The sequence below is a fragment of the Rhamphochromis sp. 'chilingali' genome (assembly GCF_963969265.1).
Source record: "Rhamphochromis sp. 'chilingali' genome assembly, chromosome: 6".
Lineage (NCBI taxonomy): Eukaryota > Metazoa > Chordata > Actinopteri > Cichliformes > Cichlidae > Rhamphochromis > Rhamphochromis sp. 'chilingali'.
Genome location: NC_137933.1, coordinates 24223756 through 24243119, shown reverse-complemented (window position 1 = coordinate 24243119; position 19364 = coordinate 24223756). Strand labels below are relative to the sequence as shown.

The following is a 19364-nucleotide window of genomic DNA, read 5'->3' as shown; positions in this document are numbered from 1 at the left end:
TGAAACCTGTAGTCATTAGTTGCAGGCTTTTTTCACATGTATAATAGGCCAGCCTTTAGTTTTACTGATTTGCTGATCTGGGCAAACATGGAGCTCTACATTGCATGTCTGTCTGTATGTACAATGTGGTTGTGAACAGAGTTCATTTGTCAAGATAAGGTCAGTGTCCAGGCTTTTCCTTTTTTTTTCTGTCAGCATCCATGCTATGATATCTTTATCCTGCTGGTGCACAGGAAGAGGAGGATGTTAGCGCTGTGAAATCATTGTTGTGAAAGTTGTGCTGGCTGATTCACATCCTCCTCCTCCACTTACCTTTCCCAAGAAATTCAGTGCTCTGGGCCCTGTTTCAGAAAGCCGGTTTAGTGCAAACTCTGAGTAAGTATACCCTGAGTTAACGAAAACTCTGGGTTTTCGGTTTCACAAAGTGAGTTTAGATTAATTCTGAGTGAGTTACTATGACGACACACTCCGTGAAGCTAACCTGCCCCCTAGCAGGTTTACTTCAACTAACCCTGACCTTCTCCGCCTCTTTGTCGGAAACCTGACTGTAGGAAGTGTCAGACATGGCGTGCCCCTTCCTTGAAGAGCCAGTAGATGTTGAAGCCCAAATTCTCCGCAGAGCTCTCCGCCGGGAGAGAGTGATTAGAGCGCGTTCGGACATTTTATCATTACCTGATGATTTTCTGTGTGAATGTTACCGTTTTTCAGCACAATCTATAATTTATTTGAATAACATCCTCAGGCCTAATATTGCTCATGTGACACATCGCGGACATTCTCTCAGTTCTGTACATATTATTTGTATTGCACTTCGGTTTTTTGCAAACGGGAGCTTTCTGTATAATATTGGTGACGCTGAGCACGTTTCCAAGGCTACCGTCTTTCGGGCAGTCAGGAATGTTACAGTTGCACTGAAACGTCTCCTGTACTCGTTTGTGGTGTTCCACGGTCATAGACCCACAAGATTTATCAAAGAGGGATTCCACAAAATTGCAGGTATCAGGATGAACAAAACTTAATTTATGATGTGGTGATACTTGAACTACTACTTAAATTTCACATTTATTCTCACGGTTCCCAGGCGTGATTGGCTGTACAGATGGCACTCACATTCCAATCATTGCTCCTTCAGTAAATGAAGGAGACTATGTGAACAGGAAGTCTTTCCACAGCATTAATGTACAGGTACATAGTTCCCTGTAGCATTTCAAACTAACAAATTATTTCATTATAGTAATGGATGCTAATTTGTGTTCTCTGCACTGTGAAGATCATATGTGATGCTGCCAACATTATCACAAATGTGGAAGCCAACTGCTCAGCCTCTGTGAGTGGTGGTGGTGGAGGACCCCCACCTGTTTTTCGGGCCTCCGCTTTTTTTTTTCTGTTGGCTATAACGGGTCACATTTGAGCATACAGAGTAAGCAAATATGTACTTGTAATGTGCTCAGATAATTTCAATAAGTGCTTACAGAGGGGAAATTAATGTAGCCTCTAACTGCAATTGATTTACATCGGACAAACAGACCAAGCACTATGGCTCATAATACAATTACACCTTACCTGTTTGGACTATATTTTTATATTTCATTTTTACTTGCTGCCAGGAACGTTTGGGGCCTGTTGGGTTGCACCTGCGCTCACATCACATCACAAAATAAAATGTATAAAATACAAAATAAAATATAATAAAATAATGTGTTATATGGGTGGAAATCCCTAGATCAATGTTTAAATTAACACTCACGCATTGACTCTGTCGGCTATGTTTTGCCATGCATGCTCCCTTTCTTTTGCAGCTGATGCTGTGTTACTTTTTTCCCGCAAAATTTGCATGTTATCGGCATATGCTGCCATCAGAATTTCGGCCTCAAGCGCTGTAAAATACATTGACCGCGCCTTCTTTCCCTCCGTCTCCATGGTGACTCGCTTAATCTGTGCTCCACTAATCAGGGCTTTATGTATCCTCGTGCGTGCGCTTAACTTGGGGTTAAAGCAACTCCGCGTTGACTGAACTAATTGTTATCAGCCTTTCTGAAACCGAATATTCCGAGTTGGACAGTTCGGGGTTACTCAACCCTGAGTATCGTTTTTCACTCTGAGTTTTCTAAACCGGCTTCCTGAAATAGGGCCCTGGACTGCTTCATTTAGTCCACATTTTCCAGCTGTTCTCAAACGTTCCAATAGTCCTCTACCATATGAAGTGTAGGCTACATACATCCACCTTCTTTACTTGAATTATCGAGTGAGCATCTTGTACGTATAAATCTCTTTTTACAAGCCGACTATGAAGACGGCCTGAAGTTAGAGGTTTTACTCCACAGATTTTGTAATCGCATAAATTTAAAAATAAGATCCAATAAAAGATGCACAACTATCCAGTTATACTTCTAACAGTGCAGTGCCGTACTTAAAGTATTGCTCAGATCATTACATGAATAACCACATAACAATTTTACACTAATGGGCAAATATCTGTTGTGGGAGTAAAAAGAGGGCAGATGATGAATTTCCAGTCTTAGCATTAAGCAGTGAGGGCAGTTTTCCAGCTGTGAGGGGCACTGCAGCTGAGGGAAACACTTACTGTGCTGGATGCATTAGTCACCCAGGGGAGTGTATATTATATCATATTAATACTATCGCTAAACAGCAACTAACTGTTGCTCATCACTTCAGCACTAACACTTGATAAGATTAGAGTTGATGCTGAAAAAGATAATGTCACTATTTTAAAAGTGCTCAAATGTTCAAGGACCAGAAATAAAATGTATGTCATAAGATCATAGTGAAATATATAAATGTTTCTGGTTTTAGTTGTTGCGCCGGGAGGAGGAAGTGCGACAGTCTCAGAGGGAGCGAGATGAGGCCTTGGTCAAGGAGAATACGCTAGAGAAAAGAGTTCGTGATCTTGAAGCTGAGGCTGAGAAAAACGCCTTGTCTAAAGAGGAAAAATCCAGACACGTCAAACTCATGGAGGTACACAAGCTACTAATGACTGCTTTGTTACATTATTGCAAAAGACCAGAAGTATCCTTTCAACATTTTTTATTTTAAAAGTTTTTTTAAAGGCAAATCTTAATTTCGCACAATTTTGTATGAAGATTTACAGAGAGCAGTGATGGCAAAACACACTCTTCATAAAGATGTAACTGCTTCACTTTGTAGGAGAGGATTGCTCAGCTGGAAATGAACCTTGAAGAGGAGCGTCAAAGTGGAGACAATCTGATGGACAGGATAGACCGAGGAAGAGAGCAGGTGAAACACACTCAACACTCAACACGTTTTCATCATCAGTGTTCACCTGTCCGTACACACACAGACGTGTCTCTGTTTTATGTCAGCCTGTAAATGAGTTCTAGATCTCCTGTCACTTTGTCTTCCATTTCTAACATCATGATTGCAACCACTAATCTCTAAATGAAAAGGGACATTTGACCTCCATATAACAGCTTCGGGTCTCAGATGTGTCCTTAAAGAGTTGATGTGTGTGATTCTTGTGCAGGTTCATGGGTTTTTTCAAGTGTCTGTGTCTTTACATGTAATATCAGTACTCAAAAATTCTCTTTTTCTTTCTGGTCTGGATAAAGTGGATGGGTTATTGCTTTGTAAGATGATATTGCATAATCATTCAGGTTGGCAGCTCACCAGCATGGTCTAGGAGTGTCTATCCAATTTTCATGCATCAGCCACAAAAGACCCTTCTTAATGCACCGCCTGAGCCAAAATATGCAAGTTGCCAAATGTCTCAAGTTTTCAGGTTGTGGAGTGCACTTGGAAATTATGCTTCAGTAACTTTGGCTTGAGAACAAATCTCATTCTTGTGCTAGAAGTCAGATTTTCTTTTTTCTGTCCTTGCAAGCAAACGCTCCAGTTTTCCTTCCACTGTGATAAAACTGCTGACAGAGACACTGTGAAGTAAGATTTAGATAAATTGCATGTACTTTTAACACTTGTTTGTCCATAGGGGAGATCTTAATAATCAGAGGGAGGAAGCTGGCTCTGGAGTTTAAAAAAATACCACAAAACTATGGAGCCACAGATAGTTCTTTTTTTTTCCCTTTCTTTTTTTAACAACTATTGGGGCCAAAGGCGGGCTTTTAAGATTTGGCTTTGGGACAAATTCCCTTCACGTATTTTGAAGTTGTAACCAAAATTTTAAATAAAGTGAGCAGCGACATCAAGAGAGCCCCAGTGCAATTCATTAGAGTATTTAAACCTGCATAAATGGTCCCCCCTTTTAAAAAATCTTTGCAGAGAGGAAAGAGTGGCATTGTGACAAAGTGGCATTGGTTCAGCATGAGGCTGAGGTTGGTTGTCAAGGCAACACTCGAGCTTTGTGCGGCAAGAGTGGAATAGGTTGAGTGCCAGCAGAGTGTGTGTGTGTGTGTGTGTGTGTGTGCGTTCGTGCGTGCGTGCGGGTATGTGCTGGTGCATGTGCTCAAATGTCTGTGGGGAGGAGAGAGAGGTGGGTGAAGGGCTATGGGGTGGAGGGCTGGTGCGGTTGCAGCGGAGGCAGCAGGAAGAACACCTGCGTCTCTCCTGGCACCAGGTGCTCCTCTCCTGTCTAAATGAGAGTAATCTCCCCTCTACTCTCCTGCCGTCTCTCACAAAGCAGATTAGTTTCGCTGTATGTTCCAGTCTGCTGATTCAGCTCCCTCAAGCACTGTGCTGGGTGCACCAGTTATAGGGGCCATCGTTCATCAGAGCAGCCCACTGTCACCCACTAATTGGCATAAAATATCACCAATTCTCAGCTCCTCTCACAAAGAGCCATCACTGCTGTATTGATTAGTTTTCATTCGCCCCTTTTCTTTTGAACTAGGTTATCACTGAACAGTCAGGCCTCTCTGAGTCGATCCAATATCCACTGAGGTGATGTGTGATGACAGAAGTACTGAAGGAATAGTTTTAGAAATTGTGCTAATCGCTGTTTTCTTCAGTGTCAGATGATATTATCTGTACAGGTCTTATATCTGTGTTTGTAAGATCTAATAATATCAGCATTAAACACAGAAACAATACAAGTTGAATTTATTCATCATATTGATTCATTTACAAACAACTCTTTCTTTAAAAAAAAAATCATATATATGTGTCACAGACTGAGATTCATTAAAGTTTGTTCATTGTGGCGAGATTTATTTTTTATATATATATATATTTTTTTTTTTATTTCTGCATACAAACAATTTAGAAGAGTTTTTAGCACTCAAGCTGCTGTCAGACAGTGCTGCTGAACAGGGAGTAAGGATGTGCTCATGGACTCATCACAGCCACCAGACTACTGTCAAAAAACAGTCATCTTACTTTAACTCTCAGTCAGATGTTCTAAAGTCTCACACCCAGTACTGTGTTCTCTGAGGTACCATTAGTGCTTTTGTGGATTGAGTTTGATGGATTTACACAGGATTCATAACTTATGACATATTTTTTAAACAAAAAGGCCTTTCCACATAAAGGGTGCATGACTTGCAAACCTCTGTCTTTGCTAACCTCTTAACAACCTTCTGCAAGTCAGACATTTATGTTAATGTTTGTTAAAGGTTTATTCACACATAGTTACAACAATGGCGAGAGTGCCACAGTAATAGTGATATTTGCCATACAAGCATTTACCTGCATTTTTAGCAACAACGGTTGGCATCATACACCCTGCTGAATTAAGTGAAAACAACACATTTATTTGTTTAAATCTCTTACTCCTTGTGATCCCATCATCACAAGAGTGTGTGAGTGTGTGTGCTGCAGCTGCCCCGCCCCTGAGGCTCAGAAAGTGAGATCGCTCTACTCGATTGGGAACACGAAAAATGCATCATAGACAAATGTTTTAATCTTATTGCAAATTAGGAACAGCTGATGAGATAAAACATCATTATGTGTGTGTTATTGCTGTTTAGGGCATTCTCTGGTGAGCTGAGCAACTCACAAAGATACATAAGAGATGTGAACAGTCCTAATTTTGTGTGCAGCTATTTGTCATTTTTGTCTGCCTGCAGTTAAAATGTTTCTAGGTCCACCCGAATAAGGTTCAGGTAACAACTTTTACCAAAAAGTTACCATAATGCTGATTTAAAGCTGGCAGTTTGAAAGGGGCTTTAGCTTAGCATAAAAACTGAACATGGTTGAAATGGTGAATCTGTGTCCAGCATCTCAACCCTTGGCTATATTACTAAAATTCTCGATACAAACAAAACTACTTTGTTCGAATGGTTAAAATAAGTGTTGGAGGGGGATTTTGTCTCCAGGGGACAAATCCAGGATCAATGTTTCCTTTTGCTGTTGTTTTCCGTAAGTTAAGTTGCCTTGCTGTTGCTTTTGGCTTTATATTTAAGTTAATCCTCGCTTATCAACTTGTTAAACACTAATACCTTCTGTACTATCTGAAAGCCCACACAGACATATTCTTTACAGCAGTGTATCTCAGATGACGTGGGTTTGGCTCAAGGGGAGCCCAGGTGTGCCATGGGATTTGTGGCAGCCAAATATTAGTTGAGCTGCACTAAAAATGAGTGACGTATAAATTTACCATAATGGCACACATCAGAGTTAGAGAGGAAGATGCAATTTTTGATGATGTGAAACTTATCACCAAGTTGTAGAGTAACCCACACAACACCTCTTAAAGGAAAACAAACTGACAGAAGAAACTAATGCTCGATGTCAGGTTAGAGCAACAAGTTGCCAAGCAAGCTGAAGAGGCACCTGGAAACCAGACAATCCTTTAAACAGAAACTCTGCTTTATTCGAAGATCACCAGATCACAATGAAGAGTAGCAGGTCTGTTGGATTGAGTGAAAGTGTCTGATAACGAGAAGGTGTGAATGCAGTGGAGCTTATTGCAAAGCAAAAAATATGCCTTTATCGGTCAGTAATATCAGGGGATTTGATGATATTTCAGATGAAACAGAGGCCATTCTGTGTTTCTATGAATACAGGACGTTTTGACTGCGTCATAGAAACTACTGTCAGCTACCTGTGGGGTTTTTGGTTTGTCTTTTTTTTGTACTACAACCTTGTGTCTCTGACAGTTTGGCATCACAATCACAATAAAAGGGTGGAATGCAGTCAAGCAAGGAAATCCTGCTCACCAATTAAGCAGAGCTCACACAGCATTAACTTTTCTATTGTTTAGCATTTTGGCTCAGTAGGTGTTACGTGGGTTTCTGCTGTGAGTCAGTGTCTGATCATAACTATTGTCAGACTGTGTGGGACTGTAGCGATGACAGTGTCTGGACTCGGCTTGACAGGTGGAGCAGATGAGGAATGAACTCCTGCAGGAGAGGGCTAGCAGACAGGACCTGGAGTGTGACAAGATTGCTCTGGAGAGACAGGTACACACTCCTGTCTGGAGGATAACAGCTACAGACTCAGTCCAAAACACACACTCATTTCATTTGTCTTTTCATCACATTCATTTGATTTGTCCATTTCCATCATTTTATTATCTGTACACAGACATGATTATGGTATAAACATACATTTGTCAAACACATCAGTGGTTTTCTCTCCCTGCCCTCTCTAGAATAAGGATCTGAAGGCCAGAGTGAGTCATCTAGAAGGCTCCCAGAAGTCCAACAGAGAGGGCCAGGTACCTCAGCTGGAGGAACGCATACATGAGCTGGAGGAGAGGCTGGAGGCGGAGGAGAGGTGAGATGGGAACTCCAACTGGGAATAGAGCTGAGGGGTGCTGTGGTTGAGGTGATGTAAGAGGAAACGGTGAGAGTTTAGTTTAAAGCTTCAGATGAAAGTTTATACCTGAACACATGGATTTAGGACACAGAGTCAGAAAGTTGGAGCTTATCTAAATGTATAGTTTAGTTTGCACTGGGAGATCGTCGGACTCTGTGTGATCAAACATATTAAAGAATTTGATCAGCTTGTAGGTCTTTGCGTCATAAAATGTACGCTGGTCTGAATTATTAGCTCATGTTTATGTTTAGTGATGCATCGCCTGTGTTTCAGGGAGCGCGCTAACATGCAGCTGGTGAACCGCAGGCTGGAGAGGAAGGTAAAAGAGATGATGATGCAAGTTGAGGAAGAACAGCAATCAATGCAAGATCAAAAGGACCAAGTATGTAACCCTTACCTTCATGCCCACTCTAACAGTCATTAAACTCTCTTTGCTCTGACTTAGACAAATGTCAAGACTAATAATTTATCAGGCAAATAAAAAAAAGAAAGAAAAAGAAAATACAATTTGATCTTAGTAGAACTCTTTTAACTCTAGACATGTTTTTCTTTTCCCCCTTCGTGAAGTTAAATCTGCGTCTGAAGGCACTGAAGAGACAGATGGACGAGGCCGAGGAGGAGATAGACCGACTTGAGCACAGCAAGAAGAAGCTGCAGAGAGACTTCGATGAGCAGCAGGAGGCCAACGAGCAGCTCCAGAGTCAGCTCAAAGCTCTGCGAAGCGAGTTGAGGTAAAAGCACAAACTCAGGAGGCTGAGCTTGGAGGTCTTTTTGGGCTCCTTCCTGCATGTTGACGTGCCTTTGGGCAAGAGTAGAGTGCTTAAAATACTTAGACTGCACACGCTCTACATAAATATCAGACCATTTACCATTATTGTATCTGAAATGAATTAGATTACAGTTACTAATTAAATAATTATGCCACTTGAGTTAAGTTGGTGGGCTCCTGCAGGTCATTGAAGGGTCTTAGAAAGTCAGAAATTAAAATCTGATGTAGGAATTTAATTTGTAGATGGTCAGGTTACGTTTGCTTATTTTTTAAAGACCTACAGTAACAATGGTGAACACTCCTGTTAAAAATGAAGTTTGTGTTTGTACAAGTCAGAGGTGTGTTTCAGGCAGTTTTTTCTGCTCTCAGATCTTTATGATGTCACATAAAGACATCATAAAGATAATCTCACAGAAGCTCCACCTTGTCCCTGTTCAAACCTTTTAGTTTATGAGGTGCAAGGAGGAGGAGCTCACACTCAGGATGGATTTAGGGCCTGCAAATAATGCAGAGCTGCTCTAGTAATGTCAAAGAACACACACATTATAACAAGAACACTCTTAATAGTTTTGTTTGTTTTTGTTTGTTCAGACGCAAGAACTCGCCTGCTTCGCTGCTCAGCAATCTGGATGACGACGAAGACGATGACATCAGCACCGATGGGGAGACGTACTTCAGCTCTTCCTCGGGGTACAAGCGCTCTTCGAGTCAGGACAACCTCTTATCGACCTTTTCTTTATAAACAAACTCTGAGGCTGGAAGTAAAGCTGCTTTATGTGCAACACTGTCACACCAAACGGCTGGAGAGCTGTGCCATGTGCTCCTGTAAACACTGAGCTGTGAATATTAAGACTTTCCAGCTAGGTGAGATAAATAAAATCCTCACTTCAGCAGCTTCAACGTCCATGAATTCACTCAGTATTATTAGAGCAGCTCTTTGATTAATTGGTGAAATCACAAAGGCAATGATGTTTTGTCCTGTCCAGTGAAAATTTTTGTAAATACGGTTTTAAAATGTTCATTTTATATTCCTGCGTTAAGCCCCATCTTCCAACATTTTTCTTTCTACTCTGAGTGGATCTTCCTTTAATGGGTTAAACATGCTTGTCAATGATTATTCCAGCATTGAATGCATTGTAAACAAATGAAACCTGTAATGTCTTTGTAACCGATATCCAGTTTTGACCCCTTCCTTTTTAATCTAATAGGTCACATTTACACACAGTATCTGAATATACATTTTATTTTTTATCATTGAGTTAAATGCAAAATATTTCCTTTTTTTTATTTTTTTTATTTTATTTTTTTATTTTAATGATTGGAAATCAAGGGTATATGAAGTGAAATGTGCCAGGATGTTTTTTTTTAAGTTATTTGTAGCTATAAATACAAAATCTCCTCTCAGTAAGAGGTTTTGTGTTTGTGTTTGTGTTTTTGTTTTTGTTTTTTTTGTTTTTTAGGGAACAGTAAATGAGGGACTTTGTACACATTCATTTTTATACAGTTTTATATAATCTAATGAGCAGTAAAATTACAAGTTTGTAATCACCATTCATCATGCAGGTTTCTTTTGATATTAGTGACATCACAGTGTTACTCACACATCTTCTGGAAGATGCTTTTCTGTCTTAACGTGATTTTTCTAGCATCTCCGAACAAAGCTGCACACATTAAAGCTGTTTTATACTGGAAACGCTTTGATTTAAAACATGTTTAAACTCTTACCTGTCTGTGATGAGCTGTGCCCGCTGTGTACATCAGCAGTGCCTGTAAGGACCACGTGAGGACCTTATGGGTCCTCCTTGGACCAAATCAGGGAATTTCTTCAGATAAACTGACAATCAATATTTTGCTGCACTGTGATGATTTGCACTCTGTGAGTTGGAGAGTGGATGAGCGAGACAAATTCCTGCCACTACCTCTCTGTACACTTAAATCCTGCTGAGGCTAAAATAAACTTCATTTCAGTTACTCTCACCTGTTTTTTGCTTGGTGCAGACCTCCTGACAACTATTCCTCTCAAGACTTTCTTTCTTTTAGACATTTTTTTTAAAGAATATTTTGTGCATCATGTTCTTTTTAAGTTTAAGTTTCTAGTTCAAACTTCTCCCCCTCCTTTCAGTCTAAGTGCACTCAAGGGTTCAGATATGGAAATTGGGCTGGTCTTCACTGTGCCATAGCTGTGGTGGTGAATGTTTCTAGGTTTTATATTTCACACAGAAACTTGCCCCGTTTGTTTAAAAAGTATACTGTCATCTTGCACAATGAAGCTTAAAAAAACCCCCATTTTAGATACTAGCTGAAGGAAAAGAATAAAAAAACTGTGCAGTTTACAATAAAGTGCCACATGTGCTTAGTAAGGGCCTGATACTGTGGGGTGAAAAAATTTACATGTACAACAGTGATAACACAATGCAAGCAAGTAGTGCAAATTGCATCCATAAATGATATCTACACTGTAAAATGTTTGAGAAGAGGAGCATTTAATACTCCAGAATAAATGCGTTTCTAAGAATAGGAAGGTTTTGGCAGCACCTTCATTCTGTTTTAACCATTCTCTTGTAGATCTTCTGCTGTTCTTGGGATCATTGTCCTGTTGCATGACCTGATTTCAGTCAGGCTTTGTCTGCTGGACAGATGGCCTCACATGGAGCTCATGGTCCGCTCTGACTGTACGGTGTCCAGGTCCCATGACTACAAAACGAGTCCAAATCATCACCCTTCCACCACCGTGCTTGACGGCTATTATTGAGGTGTTTGTGCTGATATACTGTGTTTAGTTTCTCTTTGGTCTCATCTGTCCAGAGGTTTTCTGGTTTGTTCAAATTTAACTTTGCAAACATAAGCTGTGCTATGTTCTTTTTAAGAGAAGAGGCTTTCTCCAAGCAACCGTTCCAAACAAGCCATCTTTTTCCAATTCTACAGTCGTAAACTTTAACATTTAATATGCTAACTGAGATGCATAGAGTCTGATATGCAACTCTTTTTTTGTAGTTTTGGCAAATGTCTTGAATGTTTTCCACTTGTGCATAATTCTTGTCCGTGTAGAATGATAGACTTCAAATTCTTTAGAAATGCCCTCCGTTTCCCAGATTTACGGTCAGCAACATTTGCTTCTTTAAGATCATTGCCAACATCTTTTCTCCAGGGCATTGTATTAACCCACTTCTGAAAGCTCCACGCCAACAAGCTGCCAAAACATCTGTTTTTATAGAGGTGCTCACACTGGCTGATAATCAGTTAATCACTGCATTTGATGATCAGCATCTGGCTGCTACTTACCCTCTTAATTCCCCCTGGACTGCACAGAGCACTGATCTATGAGAAATACTCAGGAGGATCTTCTTCAGAATATTTTGATGACCTGAATTTTTACCGACTATGCCCTGGCATAAATCACCTTGTATCAAAAAACTCTAGACATGAATGACAGCTGTAAAACAACAAAAGAAAAATAATCATGAACCTTGTGAAAAAGAAAACTACCTGAAGGAGTTTTGCATGACGCAAGATGCAAGCAACCTGAGCAATCAGATAAAGTCATCTGTTTGTCTGACATGTTAAAATATATAATTAAAAAAGGAAAATATGAACAGTCGAGTAAATCAAACCACCGACTGCATGTCCTGCAGTATTTGAGTAAATGCGCTGAAACCCCTGGATGAGGCTGAGACGATTTGATCAGTCTGCTGTGTAATGATCGCCGCTGACTTCCCTCGTGCTCGGGTAAAATCTGTGCAGGGTCAAAGCAGCTGTGTCAACAGAGGCTCTATCTTTAATTTCGTTCTCAGCGGGTCAATATTTTTCCTGCTGGAATGTATGGAGCAAATGCAGCCCATGTTTGGCCCAGATCAAGTTTCAGAGCACAGGTTTGACCTCCTTCAGTCTCTGGGGTAATAAAAAAGAGTCCTGGCACGGAGCAGGAGCACAGAGCTAAAAGTCCTCTTTATTGTATTTTATTTTATTCAAACATTATGCAGAGAACTGTTCTCATTTTGACATTTAAATTTGTTGTTTTTTTTCTTGTTTAAAACTCACATTAAACCTTCTTTAATCTCTTTTTTAGTGCTTTTATTTTGTAGAGGACTCAGATTGAAAACGTTCTTGCCACTTGGGGCTGACCACAGCACTAAAAGGAGTTGAATAGATGGAGCTTTCTTATCCTCGTTGGCTGACTGGCTATTGTTGGCAGGGCACGACCTTAGTTTGCTGCTTTTCTTTGTGGGACAAACAAATCAACCTCCTCAAGTGCCACAGTATTATCTCTCTCTCCTGTGTTAAGCCAAGCAGCAAACTAATAGGGCCCGCAGGCTGCAAGGCTTAGGGGGGAAAGTTGTGTATGCCTAACAAGGTGATCATTCCTGGGATTCCTTCATGTGCTTCACTGGTTTCAGCAGGAGCGGCTGCAGAGCAGGCAGGAGGCACAGAGGGATGTCCTGGAGGTGAACTGTGGCTGTTTTGTGACACGAAGCTATAAATTTTGAGAAGGCAATCTATTTCACACGGAGCTCACCGTTTCACGGCTTCACTTTCAAGTTTTACAAGTCTGACAGAAAGCTGGACCCAGAACTGTCACAGTGCCATGCTGCCCCCTAGAGGTGGAAAATATAGCAGAGTTCATATTTCACTTTTTCCTGATAAGGTTTTGGTTAGGAGCAAAACCAATGCAGTTACCTAAAATTCAACCAGATTAACTAAATATGAGAAAAATTCAGTGGTGAATAGGAATTAAATGGGATTCCTGCTTCTCTGCTCCATCACTTTTTCCGCTTGTATGCTCGCTTATGCTGATTTATTTCTTTATTTCTAATTTATTGCTTTCAACTTGATTATTAATATCCAGGGTTTATGAGAAATTACACTTATTTGCTGCATATAGATATTCTGTATGAAAAACTGCAGTTACTCTAGCTGCCGCTAGAGGTGCCGCTAGAGCTGCAATGTAGAGAAACCCAAACATCAAAAGCATGTGAGTGATTTTCTTTGTAGCTCATCCACCTGCAGGGCTACAGGCGTGGTCATGTTGATTAACAAGTGACCTCTCGGCATCATTAAACTGCACCTCTCCAGTGTGGAACGTTTTTAATAGGTTACCTGGCTAATGTTGTGACTTCTATGTTGCACACTCAGTCCAAGAAACGTGTGTTTCAGATTTGGTGAGTATTTTTGGTTATGTCTAATATGCCAGCCACTTTATTGGGTACACCTCACTAGTTCCCCTTTGCCTTCAGGACTGCTGTAATTCTCCTTGGCATAGATTCACTGGTCCAGGCCATTTAAGTACAGGGAACTCTTTGTCATGTTCAAGAACTCAGTTTGAGGTGATTTGAACTTTGTGACATGGTGTGTTATCGTGCTGGGTGTTGCCACCAGAAGAAGAGTACACTGTGGTCATAAAGGGATGGAGATGGTCAGCAACCATTCTCAGGCAGGCTGTGGTGTTTACATGATGCTCCATTAAAGTGAGCCAAGACAATATCCCGCACTCTTACACCAGAACTGTTGATACAAGGCAGGGTGTCATGTTGTTTACTCAAAATTCTGACCATACCATCTGAATGTTGTAGCATATGAAACTCATCTCTCAAAATTGAAACTTGTCAGACCAGGAAACATTTTTTCAGTCTGCTATTGCCCAATGCTGATGAACACGTGTTAATTGAAGCCTCAGTTTATCATTCCTAGTTGACAGGTACCTGGTGTGGTCTTCTGCTTGAAGATTTGGTGTATTGATGCAGAGGTGCTCTTCTGCATACCTTTGTTGTATTTGAGTTACTGCTGAATTCCTATCAGCTCAGAGCAGTCTGGCCGCTCTGACCTCTGACATCAACAAGCCAGAGAACTGAAACTAATTGGATATTTTCTGTTTTCATCAAGATTCTCTGGAAACTGTTGAGATGGCTGTGTGGGAAAATCCCGGAAGATCAGCAGTTTGTGAAATATTCATACCAGCCCATCTGGCACAAACAACTACAGCACGTTCAAAGTCACTTAAATCACCTTTTTAATCCGCATTCTGATACTATATGTCCAAATGCACTGAATTGCTGCCATGTGATTGGCTGATTAGATATGTGTTAGCAACAGGGAAGCAAGAAGGAAGAGAATAATACGTCACTTTAAATTATTGTGACTAATTCAATGTGTATTTTTAAACCAACACCCACAGAGTTGTATTGTGTTTTTTCTGTGTTGATCAGCAGCAGTAACATCACTCAGAGACACTAAACAAACATCCTGTGGATGCCTCAGGCGCTGAATGTTACAGTGCAGCAGGACAAACCTGCTCTCAGGGTCTCAGGGTGTTTCCAGCACTGCCTACAGTGAAGGAACTATTCACACTCTTTACCTGCAGCCTCAAAATAATATAATCTGATACCCTCAAAGCTCCTGCTGACAGGAGCTTTGAGGGTATTAGATTATTATTAATTGTACATAATTTGATAATACATATTGCGCTATTACCTGTTATTACTGAACATTGTGTCACACCAGTGTAGAGCTATTTTGTACACGGATGTGAATGTCATCATTTGTTTCACATAGAAACCCCTAATCTAAAATGTACCCATACCTCAAAATACCTCAAAACTACCCCAGTAAGTGCACAGAGTTACTTCTCACTGTGTAATGATGTAATATTTCATTAACAGTAGTCTGAGATATATATGAGATCACCAGATTGGTGTCAGATTAGTTTTCTCTGTTTGTTTTCTATCTAATTATTAAACGATCACATCGTCATCAATCATCATTATCAAGTGGAGTCAGTCACAGAACTATAAACAAGATAATTGATTCTTGACATTAGATCAATGAATAGGTGGGTTATCAAAACTTGATGGCCGGCTATAAAGGCTAAAGCCTCAAAGGACAGTTGTAAATGTCTTGTCCTTTATTTACGGCACAGAGGCTGGGAAAACATCTAATGCTGTGTCACAACAGGAGTGTTTTGTTTGTTTTCCATCTGAAAGAATAAACGCCCAACAGGTTAGATGGCCGCCTCAGGAACAATTATCAAGGCTCAACATTGTACTAATCTCTCAGTATACATATATATTACTTTGTAAAACAAAAACAGCTTAAACTCCATTCCAGGTCATGCGAAATCAGGTGACATCAAATTAGCACACCAGCATTATCAGTGAATGTGAGTTTTTATTAATAAAACCTGTGCATTACTTTGCAAATTTCAGTGTTCGAAGTTTAGCAAATGTGAAGTATTTCGTGCACTGGCTGTCTGATTACTCTCCTGGAGTTAAAAGTAAATTTTTTGCTAGGAAGTGACGTGAAATGGAAATATGATTACCTCAAAAGCAGTGGCCTAAAGTTCATTAATGCTGGGTGACTGAAATCCAACAGCAACACCTGCTTGCTTCACATTTCTAAAAACATCATGGCGTTGTGAAACCATGTCATTTCATCACAGATGCAGCATTTGTCTGTCAACAGTTGTAAAGTTGCTGCTGCAGCTGTCAGGGAATGATGAAGTGTGGGACTGAGGACTCGATACAGGACGAGATCCATGGTCAAACTGACACAAGATGGAAGATAGGGCTATTTATACACAGAAAGTTATTTATTTGACATCAGGACTATTTATACATAAAGGGTTGATCATACAGCAGGACCGTTTATACACAGAGAGGTAGGGAACAAAGCTCAGAACAACATAAAACAAATGGCAACAATCGGGGATGCAAGGAAAACATGGCCAGGAAAGGAAAGCTAGGTAAGAACATATACTAAACATAGAGACTAGAAGACTCACATTAAACATGAAAAAAGAGATGTCGGATCAAAATCAAGACATGAACCAAATCTCGATGAAACTCATTGCTGGAATAATCGTGAAGTAGGAACTAAAGACAGAATATTACACTAAATGCACAAAACTCTATGGGATCAAACTTTTGGGGCCAAAACCAGGGATCATGACAGTAGCAGCAACTACAAGCTGAAATTCACTGCTGCAGGGATGCTGAGAAGTCACCAACTACTGTTGTCGGTTTCAACAGCTAAATCCCACACAAACAGCCAGTCCCACACACCAAAAAGATCAAACACCTGTAATCTGCACGCAACAGCAAACAATAGTCTCCTTATTACTGTGTTTAATGTGAACCTCTAATTATCATTGTCTTCTAGTGGTGGCGAATGTGCTCAGATACTTTAATTAAGTCACAACAGCAATACACATTCCTCTACGTAAAACTACTGCAGTGGAAATAAATAAATGCAAGTATGCAGTTTGTTTTTAAATGTACTTAAAGTGTCGAAGAAAATACATTCTAACAGCTTGGATTGTAGTAGTATTATACATGACATTAGCATTTTGTTAATGTTGAGTCATTACTGTGTGATCAGGAGTTTACAGAAGTAATCATTACTGATCAAATCTGACAATTACCGCCATCATCACTCATTCATTTCCTCGTGTTTATTACAGAGGGGCTGGAGCCTGTAGCTGTTAACGATAGGAGGACGCCCGAGTATTTGGAGTACTCAGAGAGAACAAGCAAAGTCTGCACAGAAACAGGCCCCACCTGGCTGGTGTCTTCAAAACCACGATCTTCTGCCTTCGTCAATTAAAAAGAAAGACCGGAAAAAGTAAAAGTTTCCTGAGCAAAAACTTGCTTTTCCAGCCACAAATTTTGTGTGACAGTTTAAACCAGATACAGCTTGAGCTGATTTCATTTTGGTGCAAATTGGGTCAAAGTAACAGCAAATTTGAAATCAGTAAAACTGTATATTACCCACAGTTTTTTTATGTGTCATCTCCAAACCTCACTACAATATTCGGGACAGAGACTAAACTACAAAGTTTTAGTACAGCTGTTGCCCTCCGCAGGGAGTTGTGCTCTCTGTGTGCTCTTGCTACGGTAGTATCAGTTGAATAATCTTAATCTGTAACCTGTACATACCAGTTTAACCATATTTCCTTTGGGTAGAAGTAAAACTCCAGCTAATATTTTTTACATTCCTAAAACATCCTTATGCACTTATTACTAATCATTAAAAACTCAATCATACTTATTATAAAGTTAAAATTGCCATTTACATTTGCTTTAAAGAGCGTGAAATGGGAAGATCAGGTGGTGGCGTCATAAATAAAAGACTGTGTAGCTGGAGGCTGCAGGCTGTGGCCTGCTTCACTCACTGTTTATTTTTCTTTTCACTTGTCAGTGCTCCCAGTGGGAGCACTGAAGGTGTATTTGATGCTCTGGATAGGAGGACAGACTCACACTTACGTAACATTTGTGAATGATTAATAAATGAATAAAAACACACTAACGGATGGTATAGTGGTCTACTCGTCAGCACTGTTGCTTCACAGTCTCTTTAAATCTACCCACAGTGTGGGTCTGTTGTGTGGAGCAGGTGAGTCTAAGTTGGCTGCAGGTATGAATATGAGGTTGTGTCTCTCTCTCTCTTTGTGTTTACTCTTAGACTGGTGATCTGTCCAGGGTGCAGGGCAGGGGTGGGCAATTCCAGGCCCCGACGGCCGGTGTCCTGCAGGTTTTAGATCTCACCTTGGGTCAACACACCTGAATCACATGATTAGTTCGTTACCAGGCCTCTGGAGAACTTCAGGACATGTTGAGGAGCTAATTTAGCCATTTAAATCAGCTGTGTTGGCTCAAGGACACATCTAAAACCTGCAGGGACACCGGCCCTCGAGGCCTGGAGTTGCCCACCCCTGGTGCAGGGTGTACCCCACGTCTTGCCCTATGACACCTGCGACAGCCTCCAACCTGTCTGTGACCTTGAATTAGTTAAGAAGAAGAATGTTATTGTTTATGTCACAATATTATGACATAACTAATAGCATCGCTAAAGATGAATTAAAATCGCTATTTAGTGTTCTTTGTTTACTAACATTATTAACAACACTGTTTACTCTATTTTGCTATTTGTCATGTATGAATTATTACTCTGTTTTCTGCTTATAAATGTACTCGTGTTGCTTCTTTATGTAGAAAGTATTTTTAGAAACTTTTTCGTCCTGTAAATCTGGTTGATGTTGTGACACCAGTACTGTGGATTTAATCCAGAGAGTGACTTTGTGATTGTGACGGGAGGTGAATATCATTATGAGAGAGAACTTCCATATGACATTGGACTTGGACAGAGTGGCTGCCTTACTGATTGCAGAAACACCATTTGTTTGATGTCTGGTTAACGATTAACCACAGAGTCCAGTAGAAATGCATCTCGTATTATTCTGCGAGCTTTTCTCATCATATTTATTGACGTGAGCTAACAGCAAAGCTTTGATGAAGCACCACGTGCAGCTGAACGAGCTCTCGCCAGGCAACTTGAGTCTTTAAACTTGATTCCTCATTCTTCAGAGACTTTGTCTCTAGTTTCTATTGAAAGGGAGTGACTGCAGCCATTCAAAAGAGGAATGTGATCTGGCTGTGCAGAAGACTGTGCTTCTGGTCCTCAAAGATAATTGTCAGCATGAATAATCATAAGCAGAGCGCATATTATGTCAGTGTAAAACCAAGTAAAACATGGAGTGGTAAGGAAGAACATTAAAAAATCATGTTTGCAGTGCGGTCTTTCTTTTCATCCCTCTCACGATATCAATAATTGATCTAGTGTAGCACCTCTGTTGGCTGGTTGGCATTCACAGTCATGTGGAAAAGCAACACCCTCGCTGTTTTCATTAGGAGGATGAGTAGCAGCCAGGTGCTGCTAATGAAAAGCACTCGATTAAGTGACAGTCAGCACCTCTATAAAAGCACAAGTTCTGTCGGTTTACTGGTCTGTATCATTCAGCTGTGTGTTAACACAATGCCACAATCTTCCCAGAAAATTCAACCCCAGGTCAGATCATGTAATGAAAAAAAAAGGAAAAAAACTACATCTCAGACTCTACAGGCCTCAGTCAGCACGTTAA

General features: G+C 40.4%; 1 protein-coding gene across 2 annotated transcripts in view; it reads left to right on the top strand.

Annotated features, from left to right (window-relative positions):
• cgnl1 (cingulin-like 1) overlaps positions 1-10890 on the top strand; it is a 34859-nt gene extending 23969 nt beyond the window's left edge. The window contains exons 13-19 of one of the 2 annotated variants that reach the window (XM_080885893.1): positions 2815-2976; positions 3166-3255; positions 7248-7331; positions 7523-7647; positions 7963-8071; positions 8257-8420; positions 9050-10889. In XM_080885893.1, the coding sequence (XP_080742019.1) occupies positions 2815-2976; positions 3166-3255; positions 7248-7331; positions 7523-7647; positions 7963-8071; positions 8257-8420; positions 9050-9200 (885 nt within the window). In that variant the 3' untranslated portion in view covers positions 9201-10889. Of the gene's footprint in view, positions 1-2814; positions 2977-3165; positions 3256-7247; positions 7332-7522; positions 7648-7962; positions 8072-8256; positions 8421-9049 lie in introns of both variants that reach the window. The other variant, XM_080885894.1, reaches the window with a different exon arrangement.
• The last annotated feature ends 8474 nt before the right edge of the window (positions 10891-19364 follow it).